This window comes from Pseudopipra pipra, chromosome 14 (genome assembly GCF_036250125.1).
Source record: "Pseudopipra pipra isolate bDixPip1 chromosome 14, bDixPip1.hap1, whole genome shotgun sequence".
In the NCBI taxonomy this organism is placed as follows: domain Eukaryota; kingdom Metazoa; phylum Chordata; class Aves; order Passeriformes; family Pipridae; genus Pseudopipra; species Pseudopipra pipra.
In genome coordinates, this window is record NC_087562.1 from 13,963,567 (window position 1) to 13,982,857 (window position 19,291).

At 37.9% G+C, this 19,291-nt stretch overlaps 1 protein-coding gene across 1 annotated transcript in view; it reads left to right on the plus strand.

Moving 5' to 3' along the window:
* The window catches only part of SLC6A2 (solute carrier family 6 member 2), a 66,323-nt gene extending 47,282 nt beyond the window's left edge, over positions 1 to 19,041 (plus strand). The window contains 5 exon segments of the mRNA XM_064671187.1: positions 1,090 to 1,189; positions 5,578 to 5,678; positions 7,678 to 7,845; positions 10,289 to 10,360; positions 11,834 to 19,041. Of these exon segments, the coding sequence (XP_064527257.1) occupies positions 1,090 to 1,189; positions 5,578 to 5,678; positions 7,678 to 7,845; positions 10,289 to 10,360; positions 11,834 to 11,857 (465 nt within the window). The 3' untranslated portion in view covers positions 11,858 to 19,041.
* Positions 19,042 to 19,291: the final 250 nt, after the last annotated feature.

Sequence of the window (19,291 nt, forward strand, 5' to 3'; positions counted from 1 at the left end):
ATTCACTTTACCAAGTTTGATAGCAAAGACATTCGTTTGGAGCAGGTGTAGAGCAAAAACAAGAGGTCAAACTCAAATGTCATTCAATAAGCAACATTTTCTTTCTAACACAACAAGCAAAGTTCATTCAGTTTCCGGACAAGTCCCCACAGAATTAAAAACCTAGACAAGGCCTAAGTACTGGTCTCTCTATTTTTGTAAATATGCACAGCTGTTTCAGAAAAACATAAGCAAAAAAACATAAGAAAAAAAAAAGGAAAGTGATTGCAGAGATTAAAATCACCTACGAATCTAAATAGTGCAAGTGTTAATTATACCATTAGGGTAAAAACACGTAAAATGATTCCTTTGTTCCTCCCCTTCTGAACAGGCATAGTCAGATTAAGTTTGGTTATAAAAGAAGATTTTAACAAAAATTTACTGCAACTACAAACATTTCAGTTGTTTCCAAGTGACAAAGAACGTCCTGAAACACTTTACACAGGTTCATTTCGAAACAAGTAAACATAGCATGGTCTTCCATTCCTTGTTAGCCCAAACTCAGGAAAATGAGCAAAATACATCAATGACACAAATACACAGCACATTGTAAAACAAGGCAAAATGTGGTCTAAGACTGCAGATTCACTGGACTACAGAACAAATAGCCAGGAACAAACTGACTGATAATGGCTTGTGGAAACTTGTAGAGGTCCATTCCTGCCATAAATTTAGGAAGTTGTACATTAACTGCTCTAGACAAGCCCTGCCCAACAAGCTGCTGAATATTTCCCCAAACAGCCAGTGCCTTCAACTCCCACTGAACAGTAGTGCCAAGAGAACTCATGAATCAGGCTAAGCTAAGGCTTCTGTTTCCCAATTAAGTGAGGGCATGGATGAAAAGAAGCCTCTTTAGGAGAGTTGCAAGTCTGATTCCACTATTTTGCATGCAAATATGAACTCGTGTCTGCAGCAACAGATCCATATTAAAATACTTGGGTTAAGATAATGTTTCAAGTAAAGCAGATTTCTATTAAGTTGATACTGAACTACCAGGATTATTCTATCTGTAACTTCGTTTTGTTGCATCTCTGAACTCCCCAATGCCAGGGTGGAATTTATGTTCTCACACTTCTGGACACATTTGCAGCTGGGACTTCAATATTGTTTGCTGTTCTTATGGAGGCAATCGGAGTTTCCTGGTTTTATGGTAAGCACTTCATTTTGCCTATGCTAAATAAACCTCTTCTAAAATTCCAAGTGCTCATGACAGACGTACACATTGTTTTAAGGGAAAACAGCATAGCCTTGTACACTTGAAACCAAGACAAGTCAGGTTTCATGGAGTGATTTTCACCTGATTCATGAACCGTAGGAATGCAGACTTTGAGTGGGACAAGCTTTGAAACTCTGCTCAGAGCCAAAGAAATTTGTCTTGTGAAAGAGATTGTGATGGGGTGGAGAAGTTATTACTTCTGACAGTATTTAACAACTCTTAATATTGCTGATGACTTGCAGTAGCAGGTTTGTTCCTGGTACTTTCAAAGCAAGTAGATTAACCCAAAGACAGAATCACCTGTTCCCCCTTTTCTTCTTGCCTTGAACTCTGTATGGAACTTGCTGCCCTGATTCCCAGCAAGATTGTTCTTCCCCTGAAAGTCATCTTCATTTCTATTCAGACATAGTGTTTATAATGAACATATGATTCAGAAGGTTCTGAGACATCATGATTCTCACTGCCATTTGCCTCCCTCAGTCACTTATTTATCCATCCATTTTGCCTCACCATGTTCTTCTAATCAAACAAGCTTTATCTTGCAGCTAAAAATTATTGAAGAGTGAATGAGATGAAAGAATGGCATTAATGTATAAAACTGTTCTATCTACTACAGAAAGATTTTCTAGCTTTAATGTACTAATTGTGTCACCCAACATCAGCATGGAGCTAGCAGTACATATGCTGTTGTCTCTCAGAATAGTAGAGGCACTGTATTTCACAGACAACTGTCTTTAATCCCCATAAAAGAGCTGAATGCAGAAGGGTGTTCATAGCTTAGCTTGGAAGCAGAGGCTTCCTCAGTTATGAAGGGCAAATTATTTTCTGCTACTATTAAAACAGGATTTACTGCACTTTACAATAGCTAAGCTGTGTATGTGGTTCACAAACTGAACCAAATTTTATTTTACACCCTCTGTCTTGATCATTCTTTCCTTTCTCCCTCTTGCCTGCCTGTGATGAGGAAAATATCTATTCGTTTTTCTTAGGCACTGACAGATGTTTTTACTGACACAGCATGACCTGTTGCTTTATAAAGAACTTATTACAGCCCCAAGTGCTATTTAAACTGATTAAATCTGGCATGATCTTGTCCACCTCTTTTTTCTGATAGACCCCAGTTGCCTTAATGACCCAGCTGAATATTAAGCCAGCCTGAAGGCAAGCATTGACATTTTGGCACAGACTAAAAACATGGAAATTTAGTTCAAATTTTACCTATGACTACTTACTATGAAGTTTCTCCTTGCAAAGGCCAACTGTGAATGTAAGAGAAGGGAGAACTAGTTTGTGCTGCTATGCAGATGTACTTTAGTTATGTCTGTGAGCTTGTTCCCAATTTTCCTCATGTGCAACCCTGATACTATTTTTCTAATGAATATCCTTAAAAAGAAAAAAAAAAAAAAAAGCCAGACACCTCTCCCACTGGCACAAAACTGCTCTTTGGTTTCAGTTGCAGGAAAATCTCTACTCAATCAGACCTTACTGTGAACACCCACACCCCCCTGAACAACGAGAACGAGCCCAGTACGAGCTCTCAATGATTTTCATCCTTATCTGCAACCTCATTGTTTTCAATTACTTAAATGATTTCTTAAAAAAAAAAAATTCCTCAGATTGAAATTTCAAACCAAAAGCTGAATTTATTTCGAAAAAAATAACCAAAACACCAAAACCCAGAAAAAACCCAACCAACAAACAAACCAACCACCCCAGCTGAAGGTCAGCTGTTTGGTTTTGCAGAAAGGAAAGAACTTAACCAGGCTCTGGCTGCTGATACTCACCTCTGCCCACAGATTGTTCTGTGTGGATGTGTGGCTGGCATGAGAGAGTATGAACGTGCACATTTCCACAAAATGAAAATACAGATGGGGCAAACCAACTTAGAAAGCTTACTGCACTGCCAAGGGGGATATGTTTGCTACAGTTCTGCTTGCTTTTACATCAGCACAGTTTGCTTTTACACTAGCACATTCTTTGGGAATGGCACTGGCATGGCTCACTTCCTCCCTGCCACCAGACCAGGTAAATCATATGTATACCATTAAAGGCAGTATTGAAAATTTTTACTTTCCAAATTAAAAAAAAAAAAATAATTCCAAACACATAAAAGAATACTATATATGACATAGCTAAACAAGACAGGAGGGGAAAACAACCCATACGAAGATTGCTTGCAGAGATCCAAACCACTGTTGGAGCTATGCCCTAATTCTTGGAAACATGCCCACAAATTATTTCAGCTACAGCCACTAAGCAGTTTCACCTCAGGGCCAGGACCTGCTCAAGGCTTCTGTGCAAGTGAGTGGTTCTGAAGCCACTGGCTGAGCCTGTATGGCAGAATAACTCACCAAGTTCTAGCTGGCAGCAGGTGCAGGACTTACTGGTAACATGTAGGCTTTCATTCTATCTGAACTCTGATCTCTGCATCAGGGAAAAGAAGATTGTCCCAATGTGAGGAGGGTAACTTGCTTTTATAGCCATAGAAATCTACTTTTCATTCTCTTCCTAATCTGTTGGGTTTTTGTATGTTGATTTAATTCCCTTGACAACACAATATTATGTACAAATTTTCTGTGCCATGTAATAGACCACGACATAACAGAATGGTGACAATTCTCAGGCAGCTGCAGTGTTTATTAGTTCAGAAATTACACTGAAAGCCTCTTTGGGTTCGGTATGTTTAACCAGGACCTCCCAACAAATTTTAAGTATCTTTTACTTAGTTTTCCCTGGAAAAAGCATGGAGGTTATTTCCATATTCCCCACCAGGTCTCCAGCAAGTCATCTGGAGTTTTGTTTGTGGTCACATCAGTTTGTTCCTGTAACTAAACATCACCCACAGTTTTTGTTTATCACATAGAATCGCAAAATAACCCAAGTAAATACTTTCAAGAAGTGTAAAAAAACAAGCCCTACAGTTACCATCACCTGTAGCTATAACTATGCTCTGCTTTACTGATTCTTAGAACAGTTATTTGAAGACCTGTAGTACTGAAAATCCTGGTGTTGGACAGGGCAGTCTGAGAGCATGACCTCCCTGTCCCCCCATTTTCAGCAGAAATCAAACACCAACCACTGTTTGAGCTCTGCTTGCATCTGTCTGGAAACACACGAATAAAATTTTTTGAGGTATCTAGTCCTTGTCTTTGACCTTCTACACAGTGATAAATTTCAGTCAGTATTCATAGCAGTTGAAATTCAGTCACTTTAAAGTTCACAAAAAGGCACTGCAAATAGAATCAGATTAAATTTAAAGAGCATTTGCAGATCCTCTTGGCTACTTCTCTTCACCTGTACGTAATATTTGGACTGGAAAATCAAAGAGACATTTACACTCAGATGTCTCAGACCCTGTAAATATTTTGCATCCTTGTTGCATGTAAAGGATTAACTCGAGCTGTCCCAGTTATTTACATTAAATAAATTGTACTGAACTAATCCACATGAAGAGAAACAATCATTATGGAAAATTATACATCCTCTCTAATAAAGAAATATTCATGGCAAAAAGCTGCATTTCTACTGTTTACCTGATGGGGTTCAGGATTGAAAGTAAACTTCTTGAACACATAAAGTATAATAAATTATAAACAAGTAGTCTGACATGACAGAATGCACTAGAGATCTCTGTGAGCCAGCATCTCTGAGGTGTAAAGTCAGAGATTGTTTTGTTCTTAAAGAAAACAGAGAAGGATACTTTTTTCCCCATTTTATGTCAGTGATAATAATCCCATTCTAAAATGATGTAGTTTTGTACATAATTACACTGAACAGAAGAAACATTGCCCTAGTTCCTTGGAAAAGTGATAAAATATGAAACTCTATTTGTAATGGATATAATGTAAGTTCCGTGATATTCAGTGAAACACCAAAAAGTTAGTATGTCATTAAGTGGAACATCTCCTTTGATAAATTAAGAATCATATGGATCTACCTCATTATCAGTAAGCAGTTTGTGTGAGCGAGGGTCTAGATTTTCCTTCAGTGTACTCATAATAGCATGGAGTAATTAGGTTACAACAGTCCACAACTATTAAAAAAATTTTGTCCCATTTACAATTTAAATTCTAGATATTTGTCAAACGCCTCTTTTCAATGGTAATGCTTGTCTGCAACAGGCCTGAAGTGCCTTTAAAGGCATTTAAGTCTTGGACACAGTGATGTCAAAGACTCATCTAGTCACTGAAAGGAGATCAATTTCATATATCTTCTACTTTGGAAGTCATACTTGTCTGCTTTCTGAAAAAGAATATGTTTTGGGTATGCCAGCATCTCATCAGTTTAGATTTACATCAGTCCCATGTTCACATCCATTCTAGGTGTGGACAGATTCAGTGAAGATATCCAACAAATGATGGGCTTCAAACCAGGCCTCTACTGGAGATTGTGCTGGAAATTTGTTAGCCCTGCTTTTTTATTGGTAAGTGAGAAATATTTCATCATGGAAAGAATACTAGTGGTTTGCTTCCCAGAATATACAATAGATACCCAGAGCAGGATACCCATTGCTGTGCCAGATATTGTCGGGAGGAACAGAAGACACTCCAATTTAATTCTTTTCAGTTGCATTGGTCATATTTTGTATAAATACATTTCAGTTATGAAAGAGAAGCTAATTGTGGCTATGGTCTTCTGCTCATTCATTTTAATGTGATTTTAAGAAAGTAGCTTTTCTTAGGGAACATGGAACACTTATACATCCCTGTCCCCCCCAGTACCTACACATATTGAACACAAACCACTCTGCTGGGTATATAAATTAGCCAGGGATAAGAGATTGTGTTAGCAAGAATGTATTTTTCATTGGAGAATACGAAGATCCCCAAATTGTGGAATGACACCTTAGAAAAACTAATATGTGACTGCACCCAGTAATTAGCTCTGTGAAACACTGAAGAGACATATTAAATATACCTTGTAAGCTATCTGTTGTGAATCACAAGTTCTTCATTTCATTTGGAAAAAAAAAAAATCCCAAAGTGTGAATTTGGTTGCTTTGGGTAAAGGTTGGATTCAGCACTAAACTACAGTTTTATACTGGAATCTTTTCCTATGCATATTTTTAAATGAAAGGTCAGGATAATAACATGGAAATTTGACCTCAGTATGATTTTGGGAAACTATTAATTGCCTTAAAGCAGTGCATTCTTAAAGCAGTACTGGTATTGAAAACATACACTGGGCAGGCTTTTATGCCAGGTCTGCCTTTTTTTAAATATTAAAGCTTATGACCCCAATTCATCCGTAAGCACCTACCCAGCATGTATTAATTATCCTTTTAAAGACAGCTGTACAAAGAAACTTGTATGGAACTATATTATCCTGCAGCACTTCAAGAAGACTGACTTAAGCAGAAAGGAAAAATGCTGCAGCAAGCATCCTTGGGTTTTGCACACAAGGATACACTTAAAAATTTGAATTTTATGAAGAGAGTTGTAGCAATTTAGCTAGAGAATGTTGGAATGTCTGTCAGCCTAACCTTCAGGTAGCTTAAGATTTCTTGGTGAAATGGCCTAAATACCTTCCTAGCAAAGCCTATACAGGTACTGCATTATCTGCAGTAGATAATGCATCTTTCAGCCATCACAATGTACACTTGTTTTTTGCCACCTGTAAGTGCTCGAAGCTCTTTCCCCATACTGTCTGCAGCTATGTACATATACCCAAGAAAAATTTCTAAATTATTATTTTTCTAAGCGGATTTCACACTATCAGCTTCCTTTAACCCACACCATTGGTTTCCTTGTGCAGTCTTTGAAACCCTAGGCTCAAAGCACTCTAATTTGAAATTGCATATATGGAGCAGAATGTATAGACCCAGAGAACCAAATCAAGGTACTCTGCATGTTACATATGGATTTAACAGGAGGGAAGTAGGGTGGCACCCCACTCTTTCCTTCTTGTACCTAGCACTGAACAGGATAGCACAGGAATTAAACAACAACTTTGTTTTCCAGGCCTTGAGGCTGCTTGGCTTTTCCTCAGTAAATGCATCACCCTGGAATTTGCATTATGCCTCTCATTGAAAAATAGGTACAAAGCTTCTAAATGAAGCCTAATGTCCCTGGAAAACAAAGAAGGGGAAAACAGTACATCCTGCAGAAATTTTTCTTGACCACAGAATCCCTTTTTTATGTCTGTAACACTAGTTAAAATGAGGCAGTAGCAGACAATCAGCTGATCTTCCCATCAGAACTTCAAATAGTCTGTGTCTAAGGTAACTAAAGTGAGCTGTTAACACTAGTAAGTGCATCAAGAACTTAAGCAGTAAGAGGCACGAAGTAAATAGGCTGAAGGTAAACAGCAGGGCTGGTTTGAAATGCACCTTAGTGTGACTGCCTAATAGAACACATGGAATCAGTTTTCCAGTAACTTTCTTCATCTTAAAACTATGGCCTGTGTTATTGTTTCTCCCCCAGTTTGTCGTGATAGTCAGCATAATAAATTTCAAACCTCTGACCTACGACGACTACACCTTCCCTCTCTGGGCAAACCGCATTGGCTGGGGAATAGCATTATCTTCCATGGTGCTTGTGCCTGCCTATATCATCTATAAATTTATGAATGTGCGTGGGACCTTTAAAGAAGTAAGTGGAGCACTAATCAAATGTCAGGAAACGTTGCTGTGAAATGAAATGGCTGGATCTAAGTTGGCAGTTTATTTCTCTTACTCCCGAAACTTATTACTTATGAGTGACCTTTTGAATCCGTCCATCAGACGGATCAGAGTTTTGGGGTAGGATTACTGAGTGCTGGCTGAGTTTCTAGATAGAAATTGGCTTTCCAGACAGCACCATTTTAAGTTTGATAAATTATTTTTGATGCCTGTAATTAATCCAATTGATGAGATTAAATTTTGCTTATTAGCAAAAAACGTACAAATTATGGTATCTTCATATTCATCTCTGAGGTATGGTATTCACACGGTTCTACCTGAACAGAGTTCAGTCCAAGGTATGTTTTATCACTCTGTACTGGAATGTAAACTGTTATATGTACAAAGTTAATTTAGACTTCTCCTATTTTAGCGCTGTAAGAATCTCTAAACATATATCCACACGCTGGGAGAGTGAGATATGCCCATGAGGTAGCTCTGTGTTCAGGTTGGCCATTTTTCAATTAATGAGCATCCAGCACAACCAGAAGAAATGCCTTACTGGGTCACAGCAACAGATCCATTTAGCCCAGTATTCTCTCTTTAACAGCAACCACATCATATTTTACTTTCTCTGGCAAATATTTATCCTTATCATCTATTTTACTGGAATTATTTCAACATTCTGAATATCAGAATGCTTGAAGAAACTTAATATTCAGTATAGACCAAGGTGCTTAAATAGATCTGGAAATCAAGAAAATTCTGATATAGGCCCCACTTATGTTCTCATCTAGCCTGTTGCTTCTTAACTACTTCAGTAGAAGAGCCAGGGTACCAGACAGAAGCATCTTGCACTACATGAACCCACTTCAAGCATAATGTGCCTACTCTGTGCACTGAATAAAGTAGAAATAGAGGGGAAAAAATTGTGATCATCTTATTCTATTGATTTGCCTAGGAGCAAGAGGATTAACATAGAAAACCTAAATAGTGTCCTTTTAATTTCATTTATATGCTTATGTGTAATATTAATGTATTCATTCTATTGAAAAGAACCTCTTTCTATAGGAAAAATGCATCCATATTTCCTTACAGTTCACCCCCCTGTACTTTTCTTTATCTGTTCAAAAAGGCACAGGATTAAGGTTCACTAACCATATCATTTTTACCATCACTGTCATAGTAAATTACCTACAGTCTTAAATAGTGCTCAGAAGACTCCTCACTGTTATACAGCATCATTTTTTTTCCCATCACATCATAATTTTATAACCTAATCTAGACTCCCTGATTTACACCTAATTGCATTGCTTTCCTTTCCTACAGCTGGAGTTACACAGTGGTGTAGCAAGATACTGACACTCAGGCAAATCACTGAACCATCACCGTACAGATAATTAAGCATAAAATAGGATCTCAGCCTTTACATAAATAGGTCACAACCCCCTCACATTGACCTGGCAGACCCAAAGGATCAAAGGTCTTGTTTCTGAAACATTACAGTCACTTCATTTAATGTTCACCTCAGAAAGGCAGCCACCCCTTTTCAGCTGCCCTGTTTTCATCGCCTCTACCATCTCAATGTTGTACACAATTTCTGGATCTCATTTCCAGCAATTCTATAAGCCCTTTGTTTTGTTCCATTCTGGGGGGTTTACAAACTCATTTTCTAGAAGCATCTAAGTCTCAAAGAATAATTTGTACTGACCCATCAGGTTTTTCCCTGATTGCTGTTTACAGGAGCAGTAATAGACAAACTCAAACAATACAAAATGATAGAATGGTTTTGGCCAAAGACTTCTGCATCCCCCTACCAGTAAACTTGAGCAATCTCCAGTTTTCCCATAAGAACTGCAGCAAAAGTCTAGTATATCACAGCCAAGTAACTATGAAAAGATATGATGCCCTAAATTGTGGCACTTAAAAGTATGGGAAAAGGTATGTTCTTATTCTAGTGGCAACTCCCTGAGTTGGTCGAAACTCCCTGATAAACCGAATACTACATATGATCTCAAAGGGCACAGCATGGGGTAGACAAGGGAATGAGCTGGGAAAAAGCCAGTACCTCCTTCCTCTCCCACTCTGGGACTGGTGAACCCTGTTACAGCACAACAGAAAAGCGTGAATTTAGGAGATGTAAGGCCTGTGATACCAACTTGTTCCTGATGTTCTTTTCCATATGCACTTGCTAAATATTTGGACTTAGTATTTGCATAAACTTTCTACTGTTGTTTCTTATATTAAAGGCTAACACCCAAGGGCTTATAATAAGCTCATTCTCTCAGTGACTAAGGTAAAGGCACAGGATGCAGTAATATTAAAGATTTAAGTTACCATTTTAAATAAAGTTCATGCTGCTTCGCCACTATAGATTGAGGATTACATACATAATCCCACTTCATATGGCTGACTTTTTCCTTTTCTTCCTTTAGAGACTAGCTTACTGCATCACACCTGAAAATGAGCACCAACTCGTGGCCCAAGGAAATGTCAGGCAATTTAAGGTTTGTACTCCTTTCACATGCCTCCTCTCCCGATACCAACCCTTTCCTGTCTTTAGCAACAACTGCAGGTTTGCACCAATGTCCTCATAGTGACTGCCTTTGCAGGTCTGTATTCTTACAGTCTACTAGTCTGTGGTATTGAGGCTCAGTACCACACGCATCATTTTGGGCTGTATTTGAATATACAGAGATCTTGCAAAGAGACAAACATATTTCCAGACTATCATATGCATTTGAACAGGTCATGTCCTCTCACTCAGTTACTGCACAGCAATCTGAAGTCATGTTTCCAAAACTGCAGCACATGGTAAACACCAAAACAAGTATCCAATGTCAGAGCTTACATATAATGGCCATGATGAAAAAACATGCTAGGTTATGTGGAAGCTTTCCCCACAGGCCTGCAGCTGATTGAAAACGCTGCTGGAGACTTCTTAAACCATGACAAATACACTATAGGTTTCCAAATACTGCTTTCCTTTTAGCAAATAAAATGAGCTTATTGAAATAAACTCTTTTTTGTAGAAGATAAAAAGGATGCAAATATGAAGCTTGTTACACTTATCAGCATTCATGCTGGACCACTTTCTGTCTTCAAAGTTGAAAGCAACCAGAATTATGCACACCTCTGCAAAACGTGACCCAGATTTTGTAGTGGTGGTTTGTATGTTGATATTGAAAAAATAAATCTGCCTTTTGCTTATTCTGAAAAATACTGTTTGAAGTATAATTTTAAAGGAAATAATCCAAGTGTGGATTTATGGGATGCAGAATGAAAGCAGGAAGAAAAGGCTTCCTGTTCCGTGACCACAATTTATTTGATGTGGCCAAGAATATGTAATAGCACAGCACCTCTTCCTGCCTTCTCCTGTTTCTGCCAGATGATTTACAGTTCCAGCTGTACATAACTCGTTTTTTCCAGAGGCAGATGTTCCTGTGCAAAAGGGCTATAAACAGCCTTTCCTACACAGCACTGGTCATCTGAACCCAAATCTATAATGGCAAAGAGGAAGCAAATTAATTTCACATAAATTTGAAGAGGTTGCCCTCAGAAGTAAACTCCTAATTATACCTCAAACCATGCCAAACACAAGGGCATTTTAATTTGTTGCCATCTTCAGTTAGCAGCTAAGAATGGGTTTGCTAGTGCTAAAGCATAGCTAATGTTTTGTTCACAATGTCTGAGTTTGTAAACAAAACATTGCCTACCATAACTGAAACAAACATTTTATTCCCATACATGTTCAGCAGTTCCAAATTCTAAAACTGAGCTGAGAGCTGACTAAGCAGCTTTTATATTCAGCATATTTTTCACTGCAAAGTGGAATGCACAGAAATTTAGTTACATAATGGATACCCTATCCTTTATTTTGAAACCTCTTTGTAACTCTAGATTTGTCAACCAATGCATCTCTCACTATCATCATCTGAGTCAAGAAAGTTATTTTAACCACTATTTGTTTTTCCTTACAGCTCCAACACTGGCTAACAATATGACAACCAACAGGTCAAGGAAAAAGCTCACGTGTTAAGCTAAACTGAAAATACGGAAAAGTCAAGTTCAAAGCTCCCTCGATTATGCTTGGCCCAGGCTGGCTCAGAGCTTATCTACTGACTCTTTGAGGGAAGACACCTGCTCTCTGTTGTCAATGCCTCCCTTCTATTACTTGGCTTCAAATGATCTTTAAAGACTCCGTTTAATTTTTCTTGCATCCTTTGGTGCCATGAAATCCCTACATGACCAAAACTTGTGAGTTTTGCTATTGGCAGAAGTGGAGGAGGGGGGAGCAGAGAAAAAAAAAAAAAAGCAGTCAGCATAAGTTAAATGCTTTTCTTATTGTGAAGAAGTGAATTAAACTTTTCTGACAGTAATAATTACTTCAGACACTCATGCCACAACCTATCGTAAACAAACACCACCTGAACATTCTTAGGCCTAAGGAAAGAGTACATCTCAATTATGAAGAAAGAGCAACTTTAACTATGTACTCCTGTCATTAGCTTTCTTGCCATACTATCCTTTGGGATATGAGTTTGCATGCTACTGAAGTGAAGACTCAGTGCTTCATTTTCAGTGGTTTGTTATAAGTTTCTATTCTCAGTGAAGAACCTTGTCCTTGCTGTGTATGTCCATGCCATTTTCTGCCCAGTTTAATTCCAAAAGCTGAAGAGTAGCAGGAACAGAATTCCTGTTACAGCTACTAGTACAGAACACAGCTTAATACTACACTGTACTTCATGAAAAATATATTCCCTTCTATCATATGAAATGGCTTTACCATATGATCCATACTCCACAGACTTTTCCAGCTAAGTAGGAAAGTTACATCCAAGTAGACTTTCATCTTTTTTTATATTTTGTTCCAAATAAAGAATGTAAAATATATAGAGATAATAATTTTTAGAACTATATAATTACCCAGGGGCACAAAAATACCAGACTCTGGCTTTATTCTCCTGCTATGAACATGCTGTTATTATAATTTAACCTGAATTCACCTACCAAATAATACTAAGATTGCATTGAATAATTTAAAAGGATATTTTAGGCACACTCAGCTCTCTAATCCTATTCCAGCTCTTCTTTCTAGTAGTATTATGCAAAGTAGAAGATACAGAACAAACTCTGCATTTGGGTGCTGTTCTTATTCTGTGGTCACTTGTCACTGTTGTACCTTTCTGGTGATCACTACATTCGGTAGCTCTGAGTTATTTCTTGTAATTATTTACCACTAGATCTACAGTAATTTTCAGAGGCCGTAGCTTTTCAGCTGGATCCAACCCAGCATTTACCTCTGGACATCACCTCTGAATTTTTTTGTCTCTATACATTCAATTCAGTTTGTCTTTTAAATGTATGTAGTGCTTCCTCTTTTTAAAGAGATATTTTAAAAGGATGGGCCTTTTTTATTTATAAAACATTTTTATTGAGTTTTTTTCTTTTTTAAAGTAGACCAGTTTAAGAGTCCCAAGTGATTTTAGTTTTTCTGTCTAATATTGATTTCTGTTCAAATAATGAAAGGGAAATTTCTCTCCTTATTGATCCTTTTCCTCCAACATGTTCAATACTCAGAATGTATCAAATACTGTCCTTTCCTTAAAGAGTCTCCGTGACAAATAGTAGTTTTATTTAAACAGGGTTTTAAATTCAAAGAATATTTTCTTCTAATTATAAAGAAAGTCATATTTGCTGGCCCAGCTGCTGGCCAAAGGCTGCTTAAACCCTGTTATTAAATACATTTCAATAATTAAGGAATTCCAAATGTTACGGTTCTAAGGCTGTAAGTACACAACAGACCAAACAGTGAAAAAATGTTGAGGGCTTCAAAAAAGTCATCCCACCAATTTCACAGTTAATCCCATTTTTATTGTTTGCTGAACTACATGAGAATCTTTTCATTGTTATAAATTTACTTTTCAACAATACAGCTGCTTCAGTCACTGGCTTGGCATGGCTCAAAAGCTTCTTAGCACAGATGTGATTACTAAGTTCTGAAACTCTTGAGGGCTGCTTAACCTGGAGCTTTAATAGTCTGTCATATCACACATTGCTTGCTTCGTTCATGATTGGAAATGCTGAAAACCTGCATTAATGTTCACTTGTGACACACCCAATCACCCCCATCCATACAGCAAAACACATGTAGGAAAAGGTACATTTCATCACCACTCTGCTCTGAAATAGGAGCAAAGCTCTCTTAGCATGGGAGGGAAGTCAGCCTTACCCAGCATGTTCAGGTTTGATTGTATCTGTAATACCAACTCCCAAGGCAATTAGCTACTACATTATTTTTATTTCTGTTACTGTGTAACTTCTTAGGTTTAGTGTAGTATTTATAGCTCAGGACTCCATTGCACTATTGCCACCTTGTTCTGAAGTTTTGTTGGTAAAGAACTTGCAATCTATACAGAACACAGAAGTCATATCAGACCAAGCAGGAATCTTGCTGCCACAATTAGCCTGAATGAAAAAGACAATACACAGGGCATGACTGCATACCTAGACTTTAAGTTCAGGATGTTGCCCAAGGAAAGTCTCCCCCAAAATAATGCAACTTCTATCCCAGAGACAAAAGAACAATGTCTTCAGTTCTCCACAGAATAAGATGATGAACTACCTCATGCCTCTTGGATGATAAATGATGCCAATAGACACAGACTATCATCCATTCAAATGACAAATACTTTTGTGAAGTATTTTCTTTACTCCACTCAATGATATGGTACAGACAGTCCAAAAAAGAAGCCATAGCACTGGCACCCACCTCCTCTTAGGGACCTGCTTTGAGCTCCCAAATACATTGTCAATAGGAAAATATCAAATGCCACTAAGTTATTCATCTCCCTTCAGTTCACATGTTTGTAGTTTAAAAAAAAAAAAAAACAACCAAAAAACACACCACCCAGTCAGGTTCTTATCACCCATGTGGTTTAACTGCAAGTCTTCCTCTAACTGTGTCTTGAATTTTCGGCCCAGCAGCTCACTCCTTCTCCCTCAGCTGTACTTATTACAGGGACAGACCCACTCTGGAGAACGGTGCTCTCCCAGATATCCCTGTGGGATGGCAAGTGAATGCTGGTTGAGTATGCAGCCTGCTTCCAGAAGAAGAAAATGTTTGGTACAAACTTATTCAAGACACAACATCATCTGCTTGTTAATTGTGTTTGTTGTTTTGGTAACAAGCCAGTGGGAAAAATTCAGTGAAGCAATTAAATAGCTCATTTGGCAGTTCTAGAAAATATTTCCTTAAAAGCCTTTTCTTAATCTGATAAAGGAAGCAGCTGTCATACATTAGCATCTCTCTTCTGACCTTTTTTTTGACGAGTGAAAAAGACCTGCCTGTGATCCACAGTGTTACATCAACCCACAGAAACTTAGCACCAAGGAAAGAGATCCTCCATTCTCTCTTTGTACCCCTCCCTGCTCTCATTCAGCAAGACAATTCTTCTCGTCCTTGGTACTGTTCCAAAGCTACATTACTAAAACTCCACAGTTTTAGATTTCTGGAAGAAACAGTGGGTCTTTCATGCACAATAGTTCAAAAAGCACTAGTGCTATTTAGTGTCTGGCCTCTGTTGGACACATATCTTTTTTTGTCAGTCCTTCTCGTTGTTCCATCACGTCCTGAGACACACACCCTGGCAACACTTGAAAGACATCTTACCACAGTGAGGGATAATGCAGGATATCCAGGATCAAACACGATATTTTAAATATAGAATGTAGGAGAAGCACTTGGGTGTTACTATTGTGTGTGTTCCCTGACTGCACGTGCAATGTGTGTCGTATGTCATTTTCCCAGAGGAAATTTCCTATACTTGGTCATTTCTTCTCAGCAAAATACCATTTGAGTGTTATTATTTAAAAAGGTCGACCCAAACATTTTGTATATACATCCAACTTTTTATGCTATTGTTTTGAAATGAATTAAGTTTATTTTGTACTGTTAGGTTGTAGGAGGCCACATCAAAAGTTCTTTTGCTGTTAATGTCTCTTTTGCAGTTCTTCCAATTCGTACAGCATTAAATAGCAGATACTTGTTTTTAGGGGAGTAGATAGCTTTCATTCATATCCTAGGCTGCTTCATTAAGCTCCATGAGGCATTGGCAAATGCTTAAGAATTTCTTTCCAAAGAACCAAATTAAAACCGTAGATCAGCAATTTCAAAAGAGATAAGACCTAAAGATGTTTTATTTGCAGTGCCCTGTTAAAACATTTTAAAATCAATCTGAAGGACTCAGACATTAGCAAGTTATCACAGTTCAACACACGGCAGTGTATAGCCTACCTGCAAAAGTTATGTGTGAACTCTGAGCTTCTCAGAGCAGTAAAATAGGATAATTTTGTTCTAACACACTTTATTTTCTCAGTACTAAGAATATTTATGGTCCACAGATCACCTTGTGTAAGAACTCAATTTTCTCAATGTAAAGGCAAAGATGATGTTTGGGATTAGACCCTTGAATCACCTGGGAGACTTTTCCAGTCTACCTTCCTCTGACTCACACAATGTTCCTGCTGGTGACTGTGGGCTCACCCCACTAACCAGAGCAAAGTCAAACTGTTAAAGGATGATGCTAAACTGTTTATTGAAGTAAGAAACCAGACCTTGGAGTGACCATACCAGGTTCATATCTATATACAAGCAGAAAGGAGCATATGGACTATTTTAAGCAAAGCTGGCCAGAAATCACCATAAAGGACTGAATCTCTGAGCTGCTTGGACACCTGAGTTATTACAGATCTTCATTTACTACACTAATATTACTCTGGTACATGAGAAGGCCAGCCATGTGCTGGCTTCCTTTTGAAGAAAGGTACACAAGTACATGACACTGCAAAACAGTCTGAAAAAAAAATTTAGAACTTAATTTGTGCACGCAGTTAAGCTCTGTTACATCTGTGACCTTGCATCACTGAGTTTCAGAAGGGATCATACACAGGAAATTGTTCTATGTCAAACATCCACGTTTGAGTGTTTCTGTGTCGTGGAAAGCAGTTTTTTGTTCAGCCATTTCAGTCTGTTGTAACTCAGACCTCAACTGGAACACTTCACCAAGCACTTGCCCCTCTCTAATCCATATTCTCAAAGAACAGTTTTTGCTGACAACCACCCAAGAGCACTCAGACTGACCAAGCAGGAACACGTGTTCCTATTTGTTCTGCCTGATTAAGTTTAACTGTGGAATGACAAGATTTGTAAGCCATGCCATGCACAGAGAAACTTTTCCTAGACCAAAAAATTCCAGATTTTTGCCCATTGTTCCTAATAAAAATTAATTCAATATAGGACCAGGATCCTCAGCTGGTGATTAATTTGCACAGTGGTACTCTTCACTGCCTAAGACCGAATTCAGATGCATCTACATGCATCAGAGACTACTGTAGAGAACTAGGAGGCCAGTACAAACATTTCAACCATTAGGAAAACACAACAGGGTAATTAGAGTTGCATTTAAAAGAAAATTTGCTTAGACAAACTGCAATCACTGTATGACTGATGGAGCAGAAATAAGCAGAGAAACACAAGACTACCAGAAGAATATAAGTGACAGATATCGTGGCTGTGGTCAGTGAAAATGTCCTGCTCAGAAGGACATGTGGGTGTCCAGATGCAAGTAGTTTGGCAGAGAAAGGGAGAAACTGAGAGGTTTAAGTCTCAGTCCAGCAGCTCAGCATTCATGTCCATTAACACTGAATTAGTTTCCAGAAGAATTGTGGGCCTTTTCTGCCCAAGCACTGACAGCAAGATTGAGCCACCTGTGCTTTGCTTTCCTCCTTTCTTTCGGTGTTTCTTTAGCTGCCATACTAAACATAAGTTGCTTAATTTCTTTAATAAGGAAATAGAACAAATGCAGTGAACTAAGAGAATTACAAAGCCTTAAGCTGGCTCTCTTTTAAAGGTGTCATGTTGTTTCTTGGTCACTGCCAAGAGGCCTCAAACTTGCAGGTGAGCTACATCTGTAATTTACCTTGCATTCTGTGAACCTGTCTGCAAGACTTAACTCTCGTTTGTGATGGGCAATATCAGTTAAAAAGGGAGAACCTCCAAATAGTACATTTGGAAAATAAATTCTAATAGGTGTGATAAAGGTTTGCCTTACAAATAAAAGCTTTATAGTGAGCATTTACTTGGTTTACACCAGTGTTTTACTTAATTTTTAATGCCTTTTTATAGCAGTGACTAGAATTTACCTTAGATAAGAGTTCCTCTGTATAGGAACTATTTTAATATTTTTACCAGGTTTTTTTAATTTTCATAGAATATGTGTATATTGTAAGGCGAGAAATTCAACTTTGATGTAACAAGGGTATCACACAAGACCTATCTCTCCATTATAAGATTTTGTAGTCAGCCAGTCTAGTTCAATAACATGTTGGCCTTTGATTATAAATGTAAAAATGTGATAAAGGAGAATAGAATATTACCTACAGCTAATACACATTGTAGCACAATATTCTCCATTGCTGCCTTAATCTCATAAAATGAACTCATGTGTTTTTAATTTCTATTCCAAAAAAAAAACCAAAAAATCCAGAGTATCCTTTGGCTCCAGTTTTGTGTTGTTAGATGACTTAACATCAAACCAAATGTGTTAGTGTCCAGTAGATCTCCTTCCAAAGCAAGAGAACACATCGCAGTTTTCAGGAATAAGTTTTCATAGGAGCTCAAAATTTGCCAGTAGTATAAGTACTCTCCAAAGTGCCCCAGTGACCAAAAGTGTCCAAACATAGACATGATATGTCCATGCCTGATTCCATGAACTGTGCAATCTGAATCTGCAGGGCCATTTACCTTTACTTCTTTTTTTTGCCTTTTTTTTTTTTTTTTTAATCTTTGGTTATCTGGGGAAATGGCATTCCACAATTTTTTTTCTCTTTTTTTTTTGTTTTTTTTTTTGTTTTTTTTCCAAAGGGGGACACCTACATCCCCATGTGTGTAATTAGAAACAAGTACATTTCTTATAAATATGGATATGGATGTGTGTGATGTGTGCTGGTTAACTATACTTAAAATGCTGATAAAGATGGTGAATGTAAAGTATTTGTCCTCATACCTCTGTCTTTCTGTGATCAGTGTAAATAAGAACTGTTTTAAGCTGTGCATTAATGTAACAGATTATCCCAATATTGTGTATAAAATTATTTAAATAAAATCTGACAAATATGCACATAGAAAGAGTATCAAGAAAAGTCTTATGTACCAAAAATTTACTCATGACAGTCAATTAAAAGGTGAAATGAAAGTTCTGCTTGTTGTCAATCCTATTCCCAGCTAAAGCTTCGCAGGGGCAGCTGGTCCCTGGCTCAGCATTGATCTCTCCCCAGAGCTGGAGTGCTTGACTCCCAGGGACAGGCACCTCTGGAGCAGGATCTGAGAGCAGCAGGGAAAGGGCCTCCAGGAGCCAGTCTTGAGCTGACTCTAAATA